Source organism: Rhodamnia argentea, chromosome 11 (assembly GCF_020921035.1).
Source record: "Rhodamnia argentea isolate NSW1041297 chromosome 11, ASM2092103v1, whole genome shotgun sequence".
In the NCBI taxonomy this organism is placed as follows: Eukaryota; Viridiplantae; Streptophyta; class Magnoliopsida; order Myrtales; family Myrtaceae; genus Rhodamnia; species Rhodamnia argentea.
Window position 1 is genome coordinate 7254727 of NC_063160.1, and position 23196 is coordinate 7277922.

At 39.6% G+C, this 23196-nt stretch overlaps 2 protein-coding genes across 5 annotated transcripts; both read left to right on the plus strand.

Moving 5' to 3' along the window:
• The first annotated feature begins 716 nt into the window (after window positions 1-716).
• Window positions 717-12301, plus strand: LOC115742147 (protein MRG1). Of its 4 annotated transcripts, none has more exons than XM_048272890.1 (11): window positions 717-962; window positions 2643-2696; window positions 2909-2922; window positions 3810-3955; window positions 6245-6280; window positions 8178-8218; window positions 9628-9729; window positions 9986-10065; window positions 10907-11022; window positions 11733-11849; window positions 11988-12301. In XM_048272890.1, exons 1-11 carry the CDS (start codon window positions 822-824, stop codon window positions 12083-12085), a joined length of 945 nt encoding a protein of 314 aa, XP_048128847.1. In that variant the 5' UTR covers window positions 717-821; the 3' UTR covers window positions 12086-12301. The 4 variants fall into 4 exon arrangements, with proteins under 4 accessions (XP_048128847.1, XP_030532129.1, XP_048128848.1 ...); XM_030676269.2 differs by having other exon boundaries at window positions 718-962; window positions 10907-11076; XM_048272891.1 differs by having other exon boundaries at window positions 718-962; window positions 11733-11817.
• Window positions 12302-12736: 435 nt separating this feature from the next.
• On the plus strand, window positions 12737-14884 carry LOC115742160 (putative oxidoreductase TDA3). Its single transcript, XM_030676284.2, has 2 exons — window positions 12737-13720; window positions 14329-14884. The coding sequence occupies exons 1-2, from the start codon at window positions 12802-12804 to the stop codon at window positions 14703-14705; spliced, it is 1296 nt and encodes a 431-aa protein (XP_030532144.2). The 5' UTR covers window positions 12737-12801; the 3' UTR covers window positions 14706-14884.
• Window positions 14885-23196: the final 8312 nt, after the last annotated feature.

Below are 23196 nucleotides of genomic sequence, written 5' to 3' on the forward strand. Positions count from 1 at the left end.
CAAGATGGGCATTTCAAATAATACCGTTTGTCACGGGAATAAGTAACCATGACTTTTTGTAAAAAGCATTTAAAGAAATTGAAGCAATACTTACAAATTGAACAGGAACGAACGAATCCAAAATGCCAACCTCAATCACAATAATGTAAGTAGTTCGTGAGTTCTTCTAAAAGGTGCGGCTCTAAAAGCTTCCATTCCCACTAGAATAATGGGGAAACTTGCAATACTCGAATTTGGGAAACTTGCACTAAATGTTTGCATAAAATTTTCCATTTTCCACTCACGAGGTCCTATCTTGGGATAATAATAAGGGCATTGGTAACTTTTTAAATTTTTGATTTTACCTAAATTGCATGGACACATAGATGCATGTTAGGCAATAAAAATCACTCAAGGTCGCATAGCACAATTTCCTAAAAAAGAAAAGAAAATTATCATCGGATCTCCGAGTCAAATTTTATAGTTCAAAATAAAGCGATGTTCCGCACTTTACCAAACTCGAAGTAGACCTAATAATTGGTAAAATATCGTGATCGAATTTTAGTGAACCCCATTGCGATGGTTATGCTTTGGGAGAGTCCGTACGAATCTTAGGCGCCACATCGCATGACGATGATTAAAAAGAAAAATTGACGCAGATTTTATGTGAATTCTTATTATATATATTTTTTCGAAAACATTGAATTAATCGAGAAATACTCTCTGAAACTCCGGTCTAACTGCAGAGGCCATAAGCAGCACGTGTCATTTCTCTCTCTCTCTCTCTCTCTCTCTCTCTCTCCCTCCCTCTGTGCGAGAGCGTCCGAGTCGGAGAAGCTGAAATGGGAAGCTCATCGAAGGACGAGCCAGGCAGCGACGGCGACAATTCGAGCGGCGGCGACCCTCCGAACTCGACCTCCACTCTCTTCTCCGAGGGAGAGAAGGTCCTCGCCTTTCACGGCCCCCGGATCTACGAGGCCAAGGCATAGTCTCTCTCTCTCTCTCTCTCTTGTCTCTCCGTAATCTTAATTTCCTTTCACTCTTCTCGTGGCTTTTGGGATAATTCATAGTTTTAACGAACTGCTTCGTTCGCTTGCTTGCTGGTATCGAAAGCGTTTCGTCATAGTTAGGTGATTTGAGCTGTGATGTGCTCTACCCAGGCTCTGCTCAGCCTGAGATTGGCCGCGTTATAAGAATTTGAAAGTGACACAAGAGGGGCTTAAGAGGCCTCTTTTGTTTGGCCATTGGGTTTGTAGAAAGTGAGAAAATGCAGCCTCATTGGCGTTTTGGAATGGAATGAGATGTGGAATCCAGCTTTGGTGGACTGTTTCATATTCTGTTGTTGATTTTTTTTTTGCGTTTCTGGAATCTATACTTTCTGTTTCTTGTTTCACCATTCTTCCGTAGGGGTGTGAGGTTGCCATTGCTGTAGCTAAACAACACACTTACCCTTTGAGTAAACTACTTCTAGATGAGCTCGGGCTTATTGAATGTTCCTTGCACTATGTGTGCACACTGACAATCAAGATCTTCCAACAAGGATTTTCTAGAAAAACATGCTCAATGGGAGTTTTGTCCCAAATTGGATTTAAGCTTGGTCAAGTTGCTTCATCATTTTATTTCAAATACAATTTTTAGTAGCAGGAATGTATCCCATTGACCTTGGATTGCTCTATAAAATTTATTTTGTTGACACATGCTTTCCTCCGGCGCATTAGCCATTGCCATCTTGGGTGAGCCCTGAGGTGTCAAGATGAGAATGTCTGGTTTGCAGGAGCTTCACACCATCTTATGTTAATTGCTTTTGGTCATTCATGCTTTTTTTCTTTTAACAATTAGGTTAGGGTACTGTTTTTACCAGCGTAATGTGTGATGGAGTTTATTCATGTGGGCTGCTTGGTCTAATGGTACCCTTAAACTTTGGTTTTACACTTTCCTCAACAATTTCTATTGAATGTTCTTCATCGAGCCATAGTTCAGATATTTAGTTTCCCTCTTTCACTTATCTTTTAGTAAATAATAAAAAAGCATGTATATGTTGGGAGAAATCATGCATACATTGGTCTTCCTAGGTTACTTGGGTAATCATTTACTTATCTTTTCTAGGCAACGATTTAATATACAGTATCAGTCGTCTTTACTTTCACGACTCGTTGGTCTCGGCTAAATGAAAAGAAAAGTTGGAGAATGGTCTTATTTGGTGGTTTCTCATATTATTTTGAATGAAGAGCATCAACGGAGAGTAAGAATAACAAAAACCTGTAAGGATTGATATCTTATACAAAATGTGCAATTTCTCCAACGCAATCTCATCCAGTTGCTTAATTTGTGAATCAAATGGTTGACCAGAATTAGTCTATTCCTTATTTGTAAATTGTTGACAAAAAAAAAAACCTGGGTAACTTATAGTTTCATCTGTCAATGACAGTTTAATATTTGATTTGATGACTAATGATGTTTTTGATATGGAATTTTCTGTCTTTACATTTATAATAGCCTGAAAATGTTAGTTATGGAATTAGAATATGGATATGGCATTTTATCAAATGAGTCACTTCTCTTTTTTAATTTTCTCTGTGTCAAATTATATATAACATAACGTGTCTGATGTGACATGTGTGTTGTTCTATCAAGTTAAACAGCTATATGGTTCTTATGATTAGGTTCAAAAGGCTGAGGTTCGGAAGAATGAATGGAGATACTTTGTTCACTACCTTGTAAGTAGTTTTACTGTCTTTTTGCTTTTGGACCTGCAGTACCTGAAGCTATCTCATGTCAACTTTATAGCATGCTTTTTATCTGATGAAGCTGTCGATCCTTCAAGCTCTAGGTTGTAAAATATCTTGAGGGAACTCATTATATCAAATATATCTGTGGACTTTATTTGCCCGAAACCATATCTGATGATGCTTGTCTTACTGCTTTGCAGGGATGGAACAAAAAGTGAGCATTTTCAATCACCTTCAGTATAGTGAATCTCCTACCACATTCTATTGTTTTGACTCTCACGAAACATGATGTAGTGGACTATTGCTGATTGGTGATGGAAAATTGTGGAAATAATCATTTTTCTCGTCTGCAGTCACTCCCTTCTCTTCTTTTTATTTGAACCGGTCTGTTGATCATATTGCTTTGACTCACTTAAAAAATGAATGTTTCAATCATCTGATGCTTGAATTTGTTGCTCAAATTGACTTGAAATGTTGCATTTAATCCATCATCTGTCTTTTGGACATCCACAGACATCAGGTGCTGTTCTAGTGTCATATGGCCGATACTTTCACTTTTCTGGTCGCAAATACAGATATCTTACCTTATGATTCATGGCTTTCAGTTAAATATCACTGATATCTTTAACAAGCATTAATCTCTGTTTTCTTCTCCTTTGGGTCTCTACTTTATATAACACAGATCCTGCAAAATATTATGCTCTGTCGTGCTCATGTTGACCACCGCCCCAGTCAGAGTTCTTTCGCCACATTTTTCAAAATCGCCGTTTCTCTTTATGAACCTAAATAAAGATGCTATGAAATTTTTTGTGTCTGTTATAGGATTGAACTGTATTGAACTTAATGACTAATAGACTGGCTTTTAATCTTTAAGTTGCAAGGAGGAAGGTGTATAAACATGTAGTCTAAAAGTGGCATATTCTGTAAACTCAATGGCAAAGAAGTAATGAGTGTCCAATTACCCTTTATAGAAAATACATCTAATTTCTTGTTTGAGATGTTACCAAATTGCATTTGGTATGTTAGTCATAAAGTTCCTTGCACCTAAAGTGAGAAAAAAAATAGTGTATAAATAATTTCTGTTGCCTGGTTTGCCAACAGTTGGGATGAATGGGTAGGCCCAGATCGTCTAATGAAATATACTGAGGAAAATATCATGAAGCAGCAAGTTCTTGACAAGAAGCAAGGCGTAGACAAGAACCCAAAGTCAGGTCGTATGATTCAGAACAAGCCAAAAAGTGTTACTGGTTAGTTTCTTCAGTGTTTTTAACTTTGCTTTGCAAGCTTTGATGTTGCTTTACACAGTGATTTACTTTCATGTTGCAACCATACAAATGTACTTGCTGGTGTTCAAACACATTCTTACACGATGTTAGTGGAAGAGAAACCTTGTTCGTCTTGACATTGACATTTGGACCAAAATTACCTGCTTGATGAATCTGTCCAATAATTTTTCATGTAGATGCTTACTTCTTCCATGAGGAAATGGTCCTCTTTCAATTTCATTTTAGATAAGGCAGGCTACAAGAATATGTGTATTCACTATGTCTCGAAATGACTTAGGCATGTATAATTTGAGAACTTCTAAAATAGCAAAACAGTTGAACATGAACTAAATCTGGTAGAAGTGAGTTTTCAAGGGATTTTGTGACATTTTATTAAGTTTGTCATCATACGAGTTTTACTATCATTGCTCAATCTTTTGTAGTAAATAAGCAATGCCTGATAGCTCAATCAATTTGACAAAAGGAAGCAAGAGTACAATGGATGTTTCTTGGAATAGATATTTCTAGTGCGGTTTGCAAAATAGAATAGCCATTTGAGGTCTACATGCTCAGTTCACGGAATTTTGACAAGGAGCTTGACTTATGCGCCATTTGTTAATCTTAGAGTGACATTGAAGTACAATTCTGGAACTTTATTTGATTCACTATGTTCATGAAAGTGTTATGTGGTGATAGACTTACCTATTTCATGTTCTGGGTATCAAAAAGGTTATATTAAATAAGTTAGGGTTCAGTCAACAAGCAAAGGAAAATGGACGAATAGAATAATGAAGGAGAGATTCCATGGTGCAACCATGGAAAATCAACGATGGTCAAGACAAGAACAATGGCAATGGAATTCAACTCCTTCAATGAATATTAGGAGGGGCCTTCATTGTGTTTGCCTAGGGTTGTCATTTGGAAAGTTCCATGAGGGGGCAAATGTTGATATCATAATTACTGTTGGAATATCTATCCAATGGGGACTTGAGGAATTGCTACTCCACATTTATGAAGAGGAGCTCTTGTTTGGAAAACTATTCTACAATATTCTTCCCACCAAACATTGAATTACTATACCATCCTTAAATAAATGAGCACTAGAATAACTTTTCGTGTGAAGCAAATATGCTGTAAAATTTATAGAAAAGCTTTTAGTATCATTGTTTTTGGTTACAAGAGGAACTTCTGCTACAAGCAGAGAAGATAAATTTGCTTCTAGTTCTAACTGTCAGAATGAAATTGTTTATTTTTAAAAGACCTCTGTTTTGGAGCCATTCCAGACCAAAGGGACGCCCCTGTTTGATGTTGTATCTTTAATTCCTACATTTGTTAGCATATGGAAAATAACTTTGGTCTTTTTTTCTAAACTGAGCAAACTATTCAATGCACTTGAATAATTGTAGATAGGTCATAGAAGCACAAGAATAATTTTGAGAAATAACTTTATTTGTTGATAGGACATATCTCTCCCCCATCCTTTGCCAACAGATGGCCCCGTTGGCAATTGCTTCCATTCATGAAATTGTAAATCACTTAGTAAGATAACTTGTAAGGACTTAAACCTTCAGGAAAGGACCTTCTCTCTTGCAAAACGGGAGACTTTCAGGTTTGGCTGGATTTCTCCCTTTCCACTATGCTTTGGATTGTTTCTTTAAATCGCTTTGCAACCTCATTACCTACCAGAATAAATTCTTCAAAATTAAGCCGGGGTTTTTCTTGGCTACCAGGGCAGTACACCATGTATAGCTCTCGACCAGTAAGGCCTTCGTATTATGCATCACTGTGGGCTGTCGCTTTCCGGAAGGACTGTAGTGGTTACTGTGGGAAATATGCTTTACTTAAGAGGAATAAATGTCGTCATAGATGCTGTTTTAAGTTCTAAGTTTATTATCCATGCAAATACATGTATGAATTTAAAGAGAATAGTCGATAATGCTGCATCTGCTGCAAGACATACCTGCCATGGTCATTCCTGTTAGATGCAGTCCAGACTCCAGATTTTTGTCCTATGCTTATAGTGGTCGTCCACAAATCTAGGATATTTACCGTTTCTCTTCTTGGCTTGGGAATGTCCATTCTGATTGGAAAGCAATTATTTCTTTCTATCTGCATGTGGAATTCATTTAGTGAACACCTTCTTTTGAAATCATCGGTTAGTGATTATGTTAATGAAAGTGTCATTTTTGCGAGTTGCTGAACATTGTCAGGTGTGTCGGTGCTTGCCTTTTGCCATCTGTATGTGTTAATGTGTTTTTCAAAATTTTGTAGATGCAAAAGTCGATAAGGAGGATCTTAAGAGCACTGGTATGTTTCATTTTCTTGTTCTCTGATACTGTCTTTTTCCTGCTAAATTCAAGTCCATCTTGGCAATTCGCACATTGTTTGCTATTGGCTTAAGTGAAAGGGCTTTGAGACGAGGTCTTCTTCCTGATAAAGTAAATTAAACTGCTATTGACTGTAAGCTGGGCCCAACAACTTGCAGTACATGTCCAATGGGGTTCTATGTTGCTTTGACTTTACGTTACTCTTAAAAAGTAGTGAATAATACTGTTGACCAGCAATAGCAGACTAGCAATTACCTTTTCTCTCCAGTTCTCTTTCTGGCTGCTGAATGTTGAGAATGGAGTTGATCTGCGATTTTTCTGGTTCCATATCTGTTAACCCTTACGCTTGTTCTCTTCACTGCTAAAGTTTATTTTAATGGAGCGTCATTGTGGGCCTCATTAATTCTTTTCTTGTCCCTGGATTAGCATATGATATTGGCACAAAGAGAAGCATAATGAAAAGAAGGGTACAAATGATGAAATTTGTGTTGCATATGGCAGTGCGATTGTGCTTGAATGTGATAAATTTTGCCTCTATCAATCACCTCTGGTGGATTTATTTCTTCCAAAATCCATAATCTGTGCATACCATGTGGAACACCTAGATAATAGATAGTTCATCAATAGTCTAACTTTAGGGTGTGTTTGTCTCAGGTGAAACTTCCTGATAAAAGAAAATGATTTCCTCATAAATTAGTTTTCAATAGTTTAGTCGTATGCGGAAAAAATGTGACTGAATAACGTTTCGGATGTTTAAATCTTGTTTAAAATAATGGGTATTGAAATAGGTGAAAAAGTGAGTGTTTTGTTAAGGTTTGTTATTGTTAGGAAACTGATATCGTCTCTTAAAAAACGAGAATTTGTTTTCCTAATTTTAAGTGTGGGTGTTTTCTTTAACTGTAAATGTTTTCTATCGACTAACTATTTTCAGTAAACAAAACACGTGAAAGTTTGGAAAAATAATTGGTGGGAAGTTGTTTTGTTGAAATAAATGCACTTGAGACATTAAAATTTTGTTACCTAGAATTATCAAACCTGCTCATTATGGTTTGCAACTGTTACAATTTGCATGGTCTTTTTTATGGAATATCTATCTGGAATCCATATAGTGGTGAGATGGAGAAATGATGCCTACATGTAAGAAAATTACAATTTGCTGATAGCGAATTGTTCTTTTGCGTTGTGAATTTTGAATTTTCTGTGATAAGAAATTTTGCAATACCTAAACTTATCAGACCTTCTCCTCCTCCCTTGCTATTGGCGTTGGTTACAGTTTCCATGTCCCTCATGTATGAAAGGTCTGATAGTGTGATTCCCTGGCCAACTTTTCCTCTTAATCCCTAGGAAGAGAAAAAGTTCATTCTACTTTGAAATGAATGAAATATCTAGTGTGGGATTGACTATCTAGGAGATGAGTAAATGATGCATATATGGAAAACATCAGTTTTGGTTCTTTTTTTTTTTTCCTCATTTGGTATAGCAAAGGGTAATAGTGGAAGAGGAAAATAAGTAAGGTTGCAAAGACAGAGCTGCAAGTGTTCACCAAAAGGAGTACTGTGGCTTCTGGAGTCATCTGGGAGCCTTATTAACCTCAGGTCCACAATACAGCTGCACCCCTTGCCAATGTGAGATTATGCTCATAGGGGTCCCGTTGTTTCGTGATTTTCTTTCTGATACATAAAGGAAATGGTGGAGGAGGAGAAGCTTAGGGGTGCGAAGGTGGAGCCCCAGGTGTTCTCCAAAAGAAGTACTCTTGCTTTTAGAGTCATTTAGAAAATACTTTGAGTTAGCTAACAAATATATGTTTGATTGTTTCCAAAAATTATGTTGGTTAACGCTAAATAAAATGTTACAACCGCTCTATAAATTGGTTGCAGTGACGAAAGGCAAGAAGCGAAAGAGTGAAGCTGGCATTGAGGTCCGGTTTGTACCATGACACCATCCTTTTCTGGTTTCATTTCTGTTGAATCTGGTAATATGTGTCAAACGCTACCATGGTCTATGGTAACGCATGTTTTCTCCTTGGGCTCATTTCTATAGGGGCTTGGCTTATTGTAGGCTTTACTTATATTGCATTATGTAACATTTCTTTAAGAGTGGAAGATAATGAATATGTTTAGAAGGATACATTTTTGTGCCCAACATCGTCTCTCTTTTAATATGTTTAAGATAAGGACTGATCAGGGAACTAGGTAATTGATTGAAAAGACTGAAAAAGTCATGTTTTAAAAAGAACTTAAATAGTCTTTTATTACGTTGACGGAGATGTTGACTCATGAAAACGGTATCCAAGGTGACATTTTGTGCCAGTTTTATCAGATCACATATTCTATATAAAGCTATGCTTGTTTTAGTCAAGATCTGATCAAATGTTACGGATAATGTAATCAGAGCCTATTGAATAGGTTTTACTTTTACATTAATGATCTACACTTAAACATATGTTTAATCCAAGGTGTATTGTAGTATAAGTTGGTTATACAGCGAATTAGAGTTGTATTTAGGGTTTTATGTTCTCTGAGGACCTTCTTAGAAGTTTCCCCATTTATGAAAGTACTATGAAATTGGACTACTTACGCATTTGCCATGAATTTCCATCAAACAAGTTGCGACCCATCGATAACCATTTTTCGAAAAAATCAGGAGAAACAAGAACAATTCTATGGCTCCCCTAGCATTCTCTGCCACATTTATCTTGGAAAGTAATGATAGGGCTTGATTTACTTTGTTTACAAAAAGACTAGACTAATGGAACTTGATTTACTTTGTTTACAAAAAGACTAGACTAAATTTCACAGTAGTTTACATTTTAATTTTGTCCCTGCACTTAAAATCGTAGTCCATATACTTAACCATCTTGTTAAATTTAAGGACATTCAACCAATTTCCACAGATGTTGATGGCAATTGCAGAACTTGCAGCTGACGTTCCTACAGATCACACAGAGAAAATAAAATTTTCTGAAAGGAGAAATGTAACGGTTACTGGTGTTCCATATAAAGCCATTAAGGTGGATTTGGGTGAATATCCTTATATTGCAAGATGATAAAGTGGAGGGACTTTGATTCACTCAATTAGAAGTGCAAGCACTAAATTGGAATGCAAACTAAAGCAAGACGATTAAAGAAGTTTCAGGGTATTCATTTAATCATCCAGACTAACAATTAGCAGTTAAGGTATCCATAGTCTAATCAAAGCTTGTCCGTTATTCTATACAGGGAGCATAATAGGCTTCATTTTGAAATCATCATATATTTCAGCAGTGCTACTTTATTAAGAATGCTTTCTTCTTTAGTTGTAGTCTAATTGTAGTTGTATAATTGTTAGAAAGACAATGAATCAGCAGAGAAGCTTGTCAAAATTCAAATTCCATCAGCATTAAGGAAGCAACTTGTTGATGACTGGGAATTTGTTACTCAGGGGGATAAGGTAACTACGAACATTCAATTTGTTTCCCTTAAATTAATACTGAACAGTATCCAAGAGCAATAGTTTTATGTTGCCATAGCTTGTTAGTTCATGTGGAAATAGGATAAATATCTGATAATTGTCTATGCTTTAAGTATGTCATTAAAGAAGTTCACTAATTGTACTGGTTATTCATCTTTGATTGTTTTATTTTCTTTCGTTGATTGATGTCTATCAATCATTTGATTAATTTGAATTTTCTTTTTTCCCCCCGCAGCTTGTTAAACTTCCCCGTTCTCCAAGTGTCGATGATATTTTCACAAATTACCTGGAATACAGGTCCAAGAAGGATGGCATGTAGGTTCACGTACTGTCCTTCTACAATATCAACTACATTTCAGTCATCCAAATGAAAAAAAATCTACTTCCAATGCACTTTGTCAAAAATTTTGCTTTTACATTGAGACAATTACTGTGGGCACAACCACTCGTACACGAGTCTTTGTTGACATACGCATACATGCATGCAGATGCCTGCATATGCTCACACATGCATAAGGGTGCGCACATATACACATTCAACAACCTGCATAGCTAATTGGCGGGTGGAACCTAATAACCTTGGATGTATGAATATGTTCACAAATGTATAGGTGTATTACTGTGAGAACATGAAACTCATCCTTCTTAGGTTCTTCCAGCTGTACTTTTTTCAACTCATGTTTTAATTATAGACTGGATGTTCTTGAAATGTTTTATCTTGTGGATCCAGTGCTTTTGTGCTGGCATTTTTCTTTTGTGATGGGATATCAAACAAGATTATACTCAAAGGCTGAAAATGTTTGGGATGTAATTTTTTTTTTTTTTCCCTTACTCATACTTCTTTCCTGTTTGGGAAGTTCTTTGGGAGGTGAGAGTGATATTCTCTGTCAATAATTGTATTTATATAGTAGAAGAACATGTCCTGTTATGCTGGTAGAATTCTTTTGGCTACGTGCTGTATTGTGCCAGTAGAAAGTTGTATATAATAGAACATGTCCTGCCGTGCTACCTGAGCTGATGACAAGGTGTGTTGTATTCTCAGTTGATTCTTGGAAAAATAGGCAAATGGGATCTCATTTACATTGCTCATCCTGATAATTTTACCCCTAACTTCAGTTCCAAATTTTTTACCTTTCGCTCATGATGACGATTATAGGATGACTGACTTAGTAGGAGAAATCTTGAAAGGATTGCGTTGTTACTTTGACATAGCATTGCCTGTGATGCTCTTGTACAAAAAGGAGCGCCAGCAGTATCGCGAAGCAGTTGTAGGTGACATCTCTCCATCAACTATTTACGGTGCTGAACATCTCCTGAGGCTTTTTGGTTCGTATGCCTAAATCCAAGTATTATCCTCTCATATGTTCGTTATTCCCTTATCAGTTGAATATTCAGTTATGCCTGTTACGTATCTGCAGTTGCAGTAATACCCTTTTACTTGCAGGTCCGTTAAGAGTTGCAGAGGTGGAGGTGGTTTTACTAGTCTTTTCTTCCTCTATAGTCTACTAACTCGATGCCAATATTTTCCATATGCGTATCCTGTGCAAATTTTACTACACTTAAGATGATGCATGCTGTCCTCATATGATAGGTTTTTCTTTTTTGGGACCTAGAACTTGCCTATCAACTTAAGTCAGTTTCCACATGGCAGACTTTAGTCCATACCCACTTCTTGGTGGGAACAAGTGTCTGAAGATCTATTTTGGCTCTTCAGGAGCTTTTGAAGTTTATAGAGAGACTATGCTTTTCTATCCAAGTTCAAGATTTTAGATATGCTGGTGGAATTTTTACATGATCTAATTGCGATAGCTTGGGGCTTTAGAGCTTCAACTACTACCACCATAGCCTGAGCTTGCTTGAAATCTTCCTAAATTCAAATGTGTTTTTTGGGGGGAGCTAACTTTGCAAGTATAATTCAATTATTTTCGGAAGAAAAGTAATAAGGTTTAACTCCCTAATATGCCGCAATCTCTGCCTTTCAGTAAAGCTGCCCGAGTTATTGGCTCATGTGAACATTGAAGAGGAAACCTTGACGCGGTTGCAGCAGAAGCTGTTCGACTTTCTAAAGTACCGATTCATACCTCTGTCTCTATTCAATGGCGGTGTCCCCATCTTTTTGAATGCTTCACTGTTTTGCTATTTGCACGCGGTCCATCATTTTAACTCATCTATTCTACTTGCAACTTATAAGGACGTAACCTCTAAGATCAGCTTCTTTTTTGGGCTTCAAAATGCAGGTTCCTCCAGAAGAACCAAAGCACGTTCTTCCTTTCTGCATATGAAGGGTCCAAAGCTTCGGAAGGAAAAGGAAAGAGGCGAGATGAGTGAGCCTTGACGGAGAGAGTCCACTGCTCCGTTTCCGACAATTTGCAAATTCATTAGGGGGACGATGTCGGTTTAACAGTTCTGATATTCCAGAATTCTCTGCCCATTAAAAGCCGGAAGAATTCCGTTGCCTTCTTGTTGTAACATTAGCATTGACTAGTTCATTCTTTCTTCATGATCTGTTTGCCCTTGTGGTGAAGTAGGGGATAGTTGGTGAATTACCGGTGTACGATTCAACCCGGTGCATTCTTACGTCTTTCGCTGACGATTGTTTTCGAGACATGACCAACTGTCGGGCATTTCGATTCATCAAGATTCGCTATTGTACTTTGCAAGAATCTCAAGACTTGAAAAATCGATAAGAAAAAACACATTTTACCTCATCAAATTCTACTTTTGAAACGGTGTTTCTTTTTGTTATTTCTTCATTCCTGCGACTTCATTTCGTTCACATGTCTCTATATAAACAAATTGGTGCACACGACTATACTACAAGCTACCAATAAAATTACATTCGGCACGTCGTGATAGCTAGCCACTCATGAAATCGTTGAATATGCTTATTTTGAAGGTCAATCGGAAAAATTTTTAAGGGAAAAGAAGAAAGGAAGATGGGGTTATGGCGCTCGCGAGCTCCCCTAAACGGGTGTAACGACACGTGTCATCTTCCAAGCACACAACGCCGCCCAAAAGACAATTAGATTTATCATCGATTCCACCTCCCCAATGTCAACGACCGCCTCCTCGACGTCGTCCCCTGCACTGGCACTCGCTCGCCTAACCCCAAGATCATCCCCCGCCGCCAAAACTCGATCTCCAACCTCCCTCGCCGTCGCCATCCGCTCCTCCATGGACTCCCCTCCTCCCCAACAGAAGCCGCCGAAGCGCGTCCTCGTCTGCGGCGGCGGCGTCATCGGCGTCTGCACCGCCTACTTCCTCTCCAAGTCCGGGGCCGCCGCCTCCGTCGCCCTCGTCGAGCAGTCCTCCGTCGCCTGCGCCGCCTCCGGGAAGGCCGGCGGCTTCCTCGCCCTCGACTGGTGCGACAGCGGCCCCCTGGGCCCCCTCGCCCGCGCCAGCTTCGACCTCCACCGCACGCTCGCGGAGGAGCTCGACGGTCCCCGGGCCTACGGCTACCGTGCCCTCACCACTCTCAGCCTCACCGTGAAGGAATCGGAGTCGGGTCAGCAACCGAAGCGGGCTACTCGCGACGACGCCGTCCTGCCCGACTGGGTCGACGGGCCGGGGCGGGCCGCTAGGGCGATTGGGTCGACGGACACCACGGCCCAGGTCCATCCGCAGCTGTTCACCCGGGCTTTGCTGGACAAGGCCGTGACGGATTACGGGCTCGAAGTGGTGATCGGGAAGGCGACGAGGGTCCAAGCGGACGGCGGGGGGAGGGTGTCGTCGGTGGTGCTGGAGGGCGGGAGGGTGTTGGAGGCGGACGCGGTGGTCCTGGCGCTGGGCCCGTGGTCAGGTAACTTCGGGCTTTTGGCGTCGCGGTTCGGGGTATACGGGCTTAAGGCCCATAGCATCGTCTTGGAGCCGAGAGAGCCCGGCTCGATAGGCCCGCAAGCTCTGTTTCTGAGCTTCTTGCCCTCCGGCGGAGGCCCGGCCATGGACCCAGAAGTCTACCCTCGGCCCACCGGTATGTAATCCATGCATGGATAATTTCGTTGCATTCTTTTTTCCTTACTAATTAGAAGGAATATCCTATCTTAATTAATTGATTAATTAGGACCAACCAACACATTTTGGTTCGATGAATCATATGTACTGTCGTCTCGTAGGAAGCAATTATCAGTTTCTGCTAGCTTTGCTTGCCTACCTGTCTATCTCTAGAAGATGGGGGCCAAAGTAACATCATGATATATTTTATATGGTGAGATGAAATAAAATGGAAAGGGCTATTGTTTTGTAGCTTCAATGCAATGAGTTTCTAAGTTTAGTAACGCCTAGTTCTATCCATTACATGTTTAGCCGAATTATGACGTGGGAAAGTTGGAAGGATTGATACACAAAAGTGGAAGGGCTCTCTGTCTCTCTCTATATGTAGCTTGAAATTGAGGTACCAAAGTAGCCTGCATCTTCCAATTGATGTATCAGTTTGGGGGGTTTTGATTTGATTGTTCCCATTCGGCCCGCTCCATGTGCGCCTTTCTCCGGCGATTCGCTCGATTTTGCTCAAGTCGATATTCGTCGACATCTTTGAAATCTTTTTTTCAAATGATTTAGGTTGTGATTGTGCTTGTTCAGGGGAGGTCTATTTGTGTGGAATGTCGTCCCGGGAGGAGGTGCCGGATGACCCCGGCGAGGTCGCGCCCAACCCGGAATCCGTGAAGGTGCTGAAGCGGGTTGCTCGGGCCGTGTCGACTCACTTGGCGGAGGGCCAGGCGCGGGTGAAGGCGGAGCAAGCCTGCTTCTTGCCGTGCACCGAGGACGGGGTCCCCGTGATCGGGGAGCTACCTGGGTTGGAAGGTTGCTACGTGGCGACGGGCCACGGCTGCTGGGGCATCCTCAACGGGCCCGCTACTGGGGCGGCGGTGGCAGAGCTCGTGCTCGAAGGGCAGGCCCGGACCGTGGACCTGACTCGGTTCAGCCCCGCACGGTTTGTAGTCTCTAGGAAGAGATAAAAATGTGGCATTCGGAAATGTAAATTGCGTTTGTTTTCTATCAAGTGACGTGATTTTTCCTTCTTCTCTCCTTCGTCTTCTTCTATTAAGTAAGGAATTTGACTAGAACACAATTTAGGGTATCTGTACTTATGTACAACTAAGATCTTCACGAACGGCCTCGAATCACATTCGATGCTCTTTGGAATTTTTTTTTTTTTTTTTGTCTCTATTACGAATCATATCGAATTTTTTTCCGCACTTTTAAAGATGTTTTTTTTTTCATGAGTGGAAAATGTTTTCCTTGACTCATTTATTTTCCGTGAGCCGAACGACAGAAAGTTTGAAAAATATTTTCCTAGAAGTTGATTTCCGCAAAACGAACAGAGCCTAAGAGATCTAACATTCCATTCTCGAAGTTTAATCTAAACGGTCATGAGATTCGGAGCTTTCCAAAGAAATAGCGTAGTTGTCATATTAGCAATGCTTGTGATGATTATGACCCATCGATAATTCGGTACACCCTTTGCTAAAACTTCATATCTATGCATCGACCCGAGTTTCGACTGATACTTTAACCGGTTCATTAGAGTAATAGATACTTCGCACGTTCGGAGTTCATTGAATTGACCTTACTCGAGTTCCCTGTAGTGAAAGGCAGTCACAAAACGTACATTTGGACCACGAAAAAGTGTGTACATGCGCGGTGGACTAGCTTTGGTGGTCGGCGTGAATGTTACTAAATAATGTCAATCCACGGACACATTATTGCTCTCCTTTCTTTAATGCTTTACCAGATAGACTTTGCAGTACATGTTGACTGGCCAATTGAAACTTTACGAGCGTTCCACCCAAAGAAGCAAAATGATTCGTAGTTTCGTACGCCATTTCAAGGTATATCATTTCATGATGGGCCATGTGATCTTAACGTCAGGTTCCTGCTTCCCCCCTGCCAAAAACTTTTACACCTCTTCGATCGTCTCAAGCGTCCGGTCAGAGGGACGGGGAAATTCATGAATGTGTCTTGAAACTGTGGCGCATTTCATGTCACAAATGTAACTTCGTAGAGGTCAGCAATGGGTTGGTCTTAGCCTCGTGTCATGAACAAAAGGACAAGTTCTAGGAGATGTTTTAGCCGTTCATACGGGTAATTAAAAAGAGTTCTTATCGGACAAAGTGTCGTACCAAAAGTCAACCAAGTGTTTACGCTTAAGAGAGGCATCGTAGTGTGCTTTATATGCCCATGCATCAGGAGAATCCCACATGATATCTTTGAAAACGAGTTTTTCAGCGTTATCTAATTTAAAGTGCGATAGGCCAGATGACATTATAGCTCTCGATGAGTGTCAATCAACCTATGACTCGACGTTCCTGTTTGAATGGTTGGATGTTTCTGATATCGCAATAAAAAGGTGCAACACTAGTATTTCCAAAAAGCAACAAGGTAAAAAAAAAGTAATAGCTACCTACTCCATACAATTGCATCCTTAGTTTTTACCTACCCACTTAGATGGGGTAGAGATTCTCAGTTTGGTCAATGCATGATCAGTATTCCCTTTTTTTATGTAGACTAGATATCGAACCAACAATCCAAATTATCTAAATATACATCAAGACATCTCTAATAGAGACAACTACTTGCTTTTAAATCACACACAAGTCCTCCAATTGCATGAAATCTATTGACGTAAATTTTGCTCACTACATGTATATAGACACACGCACACCCAAGGTGATCTAGTTCATTATCTGATCACCTACATACAAACTTAACGAAATGGTTATGTGGGCGACGACCATATTTGTAATCAATAATGGTACGATATCCTTCCTCGTCCTTGCATTTGCGGGTCTATTGAAAAGAAGAAGAAGAAGAAGAAGAAGAAGATGATGATGATGATGATGATGATGATGATGATGATGATGAGGGCCTTGTGCAGTGTATCCCCCTCCAAAGTCCACTCCCAGGAAAGAAGAATCAGAATTTTTTTTTTTCAGCAGAGAATGTGAAAGTGCAAGTGCAAGCAAAAACCTTATCGAAGAATCATAAAATTCCATCCCCACCATTAACAACTTGGGGAATCCAATTCCCTGCATGTAAAAAGAAGATTCCAAGACGACAAAACCATAATTAACGTAATGAGCACCCTGCAAATCTTAGTCTCCCGGATAAATCCTTCCCTAACGACAGACAATGCTCCGGACAATCCAAAGATTAGTCTAATAAATCACCACCGTCGCATTCACACCCCCAAAATTCACATGCAGGAAGAAGACCGGTCTTCCCCACCCGGAGTCTGCACCGTGACTTCTCCTTCACGGGGGTCGACTCCGCTTTTCGAAGTCACGACCAGCTCATCCCCCCCACTCCTGACTCTCTCTCTCTCTCTCTCTCTCTCTCTCTCTCTACACGTGCGTGGGGTTGATTATGGTGTTAATGTGGGATTAATTAAAGAGGGAAGCACGTGCGGGTACGGAGGAGGAGGAGGAGGAGACAAGCCTTTTTTGACTTGGATGGGGCGATGTCTTGATAAAGGTGGTGTTGGCAAAGTGGTCTTTAAGCAAATGAGTGGTGGGTGATAAAAGGTGATTCCTTTCTTTGTTCTTGAAAGGCCAAAAAGAAAAGGGAAGATGAGAGGGGGACCGGATGTCCCAAAATTTCAAATTAGTACTCAGATTTCACAATAATAATAATAATGAATTTTTCTTTTGTGTGGATTTGCACGTCGCTATTGATATCTAAAGAAAACTCCAAACTTTTCAGATATAAATTCAGTCGAGATGAATGAGTAACGAGATTTAGAGAGGGCATGCAGGACTTGCCCTCTCTGACCACAACCAATCCTCGGGCGACCCCCACCGGCTCTTTTGGGGAAGATGAACAATGAAGGAAAAGGAGAAAAAGGAGAAAAAGGAAATTTTTTAAAAAAAAATTGCAAAACGACGTTGTTGCATTTGAGATTGTCCATGTCAGATGTCGGCCGTGCTATGTAAGACGGCCGACGATAACTAGACCATCATGTTCGCGATTTCCAGGATAAATTGGTCGGATGAACTATATTAACCAAATTGGAAAGTCTAAAACTACATTAATGGTCGTTGAATATGTTTAAGACTTTCTAGACAACTTTTCCCGGATATGGTATGTCACAAAAATAAATGAAGTTACTTATAATAACCAAATTTTACTGTGCTAGACTGTGGGAAAATAATTTTCTTAAAATGAGGTCCGATTTACTTGTGATGAATAGCAGTTAACACAAGTTGATGACCTCACCTTATGGTGATGGGTAGGTGAGTTTGCCCGACTCCTTGGATTACTCTTAAGTAAATTACAAAGCGACGTCGTCTGTAAAACCGAGCAAGTCAACTAAGACTCCTGCTATTGCTAAAGGAAGAATCTGGCATCGATCGTTGACCCCTTTGCCCTTCAAGAAGGGAAAAAAAAAAAAAAACCGGTAACTTCTTACTGTTGGTGTAGTTGATTTGACAATTAAAATGTTCAACACAACAATCGAAGGTTATCTTTTCAAAATTTCGCCACTTCGAGAAAACCGATGTGAGTCAAGGTCACCTGCTCGAATTTATAAATAAATAAATAAAAAATGAACCCAACTTGCTAATGGGATTAACAAGCTGTTCCATGAATCTCCATATAGTCGGGTCTCTACGCTCGTCCCTATGGCTAATCAAAGCACGAAAACTAGTTAGGATAAACTTGTCTTCGGAACTCCCCCTACACAATTCTTTGATGAGCTCAATCGTGGCATCTCTTGGAAGAAACTACCAAAATTTGCATGGAAGGGATCATTTTTGTCTGGGCCTAGGCACCAATATCAACCGCGCATCATTCTAGTAACTTTGCGTGGCTCAAGTGGATGAGAGGGAAAGGGTTCAAGAAAGCGACACTAAGAATTCTCCTTTTGTTGTGTCTCAATGATTACGCCTTAAGACACCTGGAGTACCGCCAGTACATGTTGTCGTCTTCAGCTATGATTTTTGGCTAAAATATTGCCAGTTTGTAAGGAGTTATCGCAAGTTTCTCAATTATTGATTGACCCAAGATCGAATTTGAAATGTCGGCTCGTGTTCTCATTAGCAACCTTTTGTAAGAAACTCCAGCTCCTCCGACTTCAATTAATTGAGAAGATTGTTGGCTTCCCTTGGCCAATTGCACCCCTCAAATGTTCGATACGTTACTCTAGAAATCCAAGAAAGTACTGTCCGAATGCGCGAAGTAAGTACTAGTGAGATGCCGAAATTCCATCGATTCCTTTATCAACATTTTAAATGGGCAAACCATTTCCTTTCGCGATGCTTGTGATGCTAAATCCAAAAACCCGAACTCATGGGAAGAATTCTGAAATTCCAATGTGCTGTTCTTATCTTAGGAACCTTCAATTCCCGTGTGATGTTGATGCTGAAGGGAAAATTACCAAAACAGTCCTAAACATATTATAATTATGTCAATTTAATTAATTTATTTATTTTGCAATTAAGTTTTATTTTTATTTTTATTTTTTTTTTGCATTTATGCCAATTTAGTCCATCCACCATTTTTTGCCGATCGGCGCTAACTTGAAAAATATTTTTTTCCTTCCTTCTTTGCTTTTTGCTTGTCATTGGCGAGGGTTGCTAGAGCTTGCCAGCCACTCGGCAAAGGCAGCCTCACCATGGCCTCTCTAGCCATAGGCGAAGGCAACATCGCTCGAGGCTAGCGAGGCCATGGTCGCCATTTGCCACCTCGCCGGCCATGGGTGAAGACGGCCATGGCTTCTCCCACCGCGAGCGAGGTTGCCCTTGCCTAGTGGTCAACGATCTCCAACGACCCTCGCTAGCCACAAGCAAAAAACAAAGCGGGAAGGAAAAAAATAAAAATAAAAAATTAATTAAAAATTATCCACATCGCCGAGCGCCACCTGAATTGGTACAAATGCAAAAAGTTTACGACTCAAGTGCCAAAAAAAAAAATTACGACTAAATGGGTATAATTTCAATATGTTTAGAATTGTTTTGATAATTATCTCTGATATTGTAGGTTGGGGGTTCAAGTCATCCACCATGTCCGTTTGATGAAGAACCCTACTTTGGGTTATGTACACATCACAGAAATGCATGAACCTAACCATTTTTTCCTATAACCAAACAAGAAATAAAATAAAATAAAATAAAAAACATACATTATTCCAATTTATTAGTGCACCATCAATTTAAGAGCGAATTGGAGAGACCACCATGTGATTGGCCGTCGACTCATATCCGTCATTCTGATAAACTATTGCAGCAGAAAGGAAACAATTTCTCTGACTTTGTGTGCCCGAAATGGTGGGTGAACCGACCGGTTTCCCTTGGGAGTGAAGGGAACAACGTAGCTTAGTGTCGGTCAGGACTGGCGCAAGAACGAGGACACAGAGTTGGAATCGACGATGTTGCTAGTTCTTTTCTTGCAAGACAGATTCTGTCACCTTCGTTGCCAGAAAACCGACAGGACACAAAGGAGATGTTACGTCAAATTTTACTTCAGTTTGTCGGAACGCACCGACAAACGGGTGGATCGGATCCAATCGAAAACAGTTCAATTTCAAATAGACTCATTTAACCCATTTTGACCCGACTTGCACGCATTATAAATCTAGCGATCATATCTGACCTGATCTATATATAATTAAATTTAGGAAAACTCATACTCAAATTAAAGTGAGAGTGTGAAGTGAGCGAGCGTAAAATCGAGTAAGGGCTGAGTGAGAAGAGGTTCATAAATATTAAACAGGGAGAAAATGTCAACCTCACATTGAAAATAGACTCTCATTTACCATAGGGATCTCCTATAAGATGCATGTAAAAGTGACTACAGATACACAACTAGACTATTATCTATGGTTGACTTCTCAACCATTTACAATAAAAAGAGCTCAGTGTCGAAGAGAGATTCAATAGTTATCATGATCGTGTAGAGGCATTACCAAATGAGGTTCCGATCGACAGAAGGGGTTCATGAGCGGCTACATCTTTTAACCCATTTTGGCGTCCTAGATCTCCATAGTACATGCATCTTACAGGCGAGTGAGGTGTGGAGTTGGCTGATATTAATCCCAATTATTGAGTTAAATGCAGCGATTAATTTATTTAATAACTTCGTTACGTTTAGCTGCTAGCAATTAGGTATTTCAATCCCACCAAACTTTGATTCCTATAGAGATATACCATCGACGAGTGAGGTGTGAAGTTGGTTGAAAGTAACCTACTCGGATTAAGTAAGTATTGATTAATATATTTAGGTTGCTTATGATTCAGTATCATATCCCATTATGAGATATTATACTTTCTTTCACATCCTCAACAAGTGGTATTAGAGTTACGGTGTGAACACGTGGGCTGTGATGACCTATTTGATAGTGTTTGAGAAGTATCTTAAGCAAAACCCTCGTGAATCGTCGCACTATTCGATCGAAATTAGCTTCGGAAAACGATCTAGACCAAGGGTTAATATCTAGGTGAAGGTACGTGTAGCAAACGCATTGTAGCAACAAGCATTAATTACTCGAAAACTTCCATCAACTTTGGCATTTTTGTGCAATGGCTGTCGAATTTTGAAAAGTTACAGAATATCGATCCCTCTGAACTTTAAAGTTATGAACTACCCCGCTGAAGTTCGTCAAGTTTGTCGTTGCGCCGTGGAAGGCACAACTTGTCTCGAGTTATCATCTGCAACGAAACAATTATTAAGTATTAATTTCTCCATCTCTAATAGGATCATAAGAGGAAACACTTCCACCAAATCAGCCTTTAATTGGTGGGCTATGAATGTAGACATTGCTTATATTTATATATCTGAAATTACAAAAAAAAAAAAAAAAGTCCTAAATCTATTGTAAAGATGTTAATTCAGTGTTAAAATTTTTAATTTGGTTTTTTTTTTCGAGAATTTTGGCCAGTTTAATTATAAACTTTTTGACGATTTGCCAACTAGTCCTTCTGACCAATTTTAACTAATAATCGTTGACGTGGACGCCAGTAATCCTACATGGCATAATTGGTGCTGACATAAATATTTTTATGTATTTAAATTTTTATGAATTTCTTTGGATTGAATCTTTCCTTTTCTTTGAATTTTCTTTCTTTACTTTTTCGTTCTTGATCTATCGATCACCGGGCCTCGGACCCTCGCCAGCCCTCGTCTGTGGCTGGTCGTCGACCATGGTGACCGGCGGAGGACGAAGTAAAAAAGAAAAAAAAAAGGAAGAAAAGAAAAATAAAAGAAAAAAATAAATCATAAAAATCAAGAAAAAATGAAATATATATATATATATATATATCCACGTTAGCGTTAGCCGCGCCACGTTGGACAATTGCCATCCATGTTCAACAATTGTAGAGGAAATTAGCCGAAAAGACTAGAATGGCAAATTGTTAAAACCTTTAGAACTAAATTGATACAATCAAAAGATTATCAGTTTCGGACAATTTTTTCCTTGATATATCATTAAGTTTGCACATGGTTGATGCCCATAACTTGTAACCAGCGGACCGGAGGCACGGTCAGAGAAATTCCTCCAATTCGGATGAACAAAAAACATAGCCAAAATTAATTCGAAGTGTTCGGTTCATAAATTTCCTCGTCCAAAGTAAAATTTAAAGGGCTTAGCAGAAAAAAAACAATTCTCAACATTCTTATGGGCGTCAACGTCGAATTGTCAATGCTCATGCACCACCATGAAAGAGCTTGCCTTATGTACTGATTGGGTCGCGAAGCAAGTCGACAAATTGCTTTCGAGCTTTCCAAAAGCAATGCCTTTCTTTTTTGTCCTCCTCTTCGATTTTGTCTTTGAGAAAACAAGCCAAGTGCCAGCTTCCACCTCCACCCGCTCCTTCCATCAGCCTTTTTCCCAAATGGAAAAAGGAAGAAAAGCGGAACGCTTTGGATCTAATTCCTTTTGCCAATCTTTTCAAGCTTTTTTTTTTTTTTAATGGATAAAGAACATCATCTTCTAGACCGAGAGAGTTAACCACAAAAGGAGCTTTCGTAGCTAAAAGAGGGTCATCAAGGCAATCGATGCGATTTCCCTGATCTTGATTATGCAATCTAAAAGTCTATGGTCCACCATATAAAAGGAAAAGAGGCGATGCTAAGTATACTAGGAAAGATTTACCGGAACCGCAGCAACTTAGATTGCAATGGATTTTTTATTCTCTAGGAGGTCGATACGGGGGAATGCATCCTTAAAAATCGATTGAGGAGGTGAACCGGTTAAGTATGTGAAAGTTGGCTTGGACAGCACCTTACCACCTAGAGCAGAAAAAAAAAATTGACAAATTCGGATGTATTTGTTTCGCAAAAAATGAATGATTTAAAAAATATCATCCTAAAATGATCACTCATACGCTTAGAAAAATTAATAAGAAAAAAGTATTTGCATTATCCCAGAAATGATAAACATAAATTATTATCGATAATGAAAACATTGTCATTTTAAGCATAATATTTTTCGAATCATCCATCTTTCGAGAAATA

Bases quoted from the DNA above. Each gene is read 5' to 3' on its own strand.
- LOC115742160 (XM_030676284.2), top strand. From the start codon at position 12,802: ATGTCAACGACCGCCTCCTCGACGTCGTCCCCTGCACTGGCACTCGCT. The intron at 13,721-14,328 runs GTATGTAATCCA...GTGCTTGTTCAG, and splicing joins AGTCTACCCTCGGCCCACCG to GGGAGGTCTATTTGTGTGGA.
- LOC115742147 (XM_030676269.2), top strand. From the start codon at position 822: ATGGGAAGCTCATCGAAGGACGAGCCAGGCAGCGACGGCGACAATTCG. The intron at 3,956-6,244 runs GTTAGTTTCTTC...AAAATTTTGTAG, and splicing joins CAAGCCAAAAAGTGTTACTG to ATGCAAAAGTCGATAAGGAG. The intron at 8,219-9,627 runs GTCCGGTTTGTA...TATAATTGTTAG, and splicing joins AGAGTGAAGCTGGCATTGAG to AAAGACAATGAATCAGCAGA.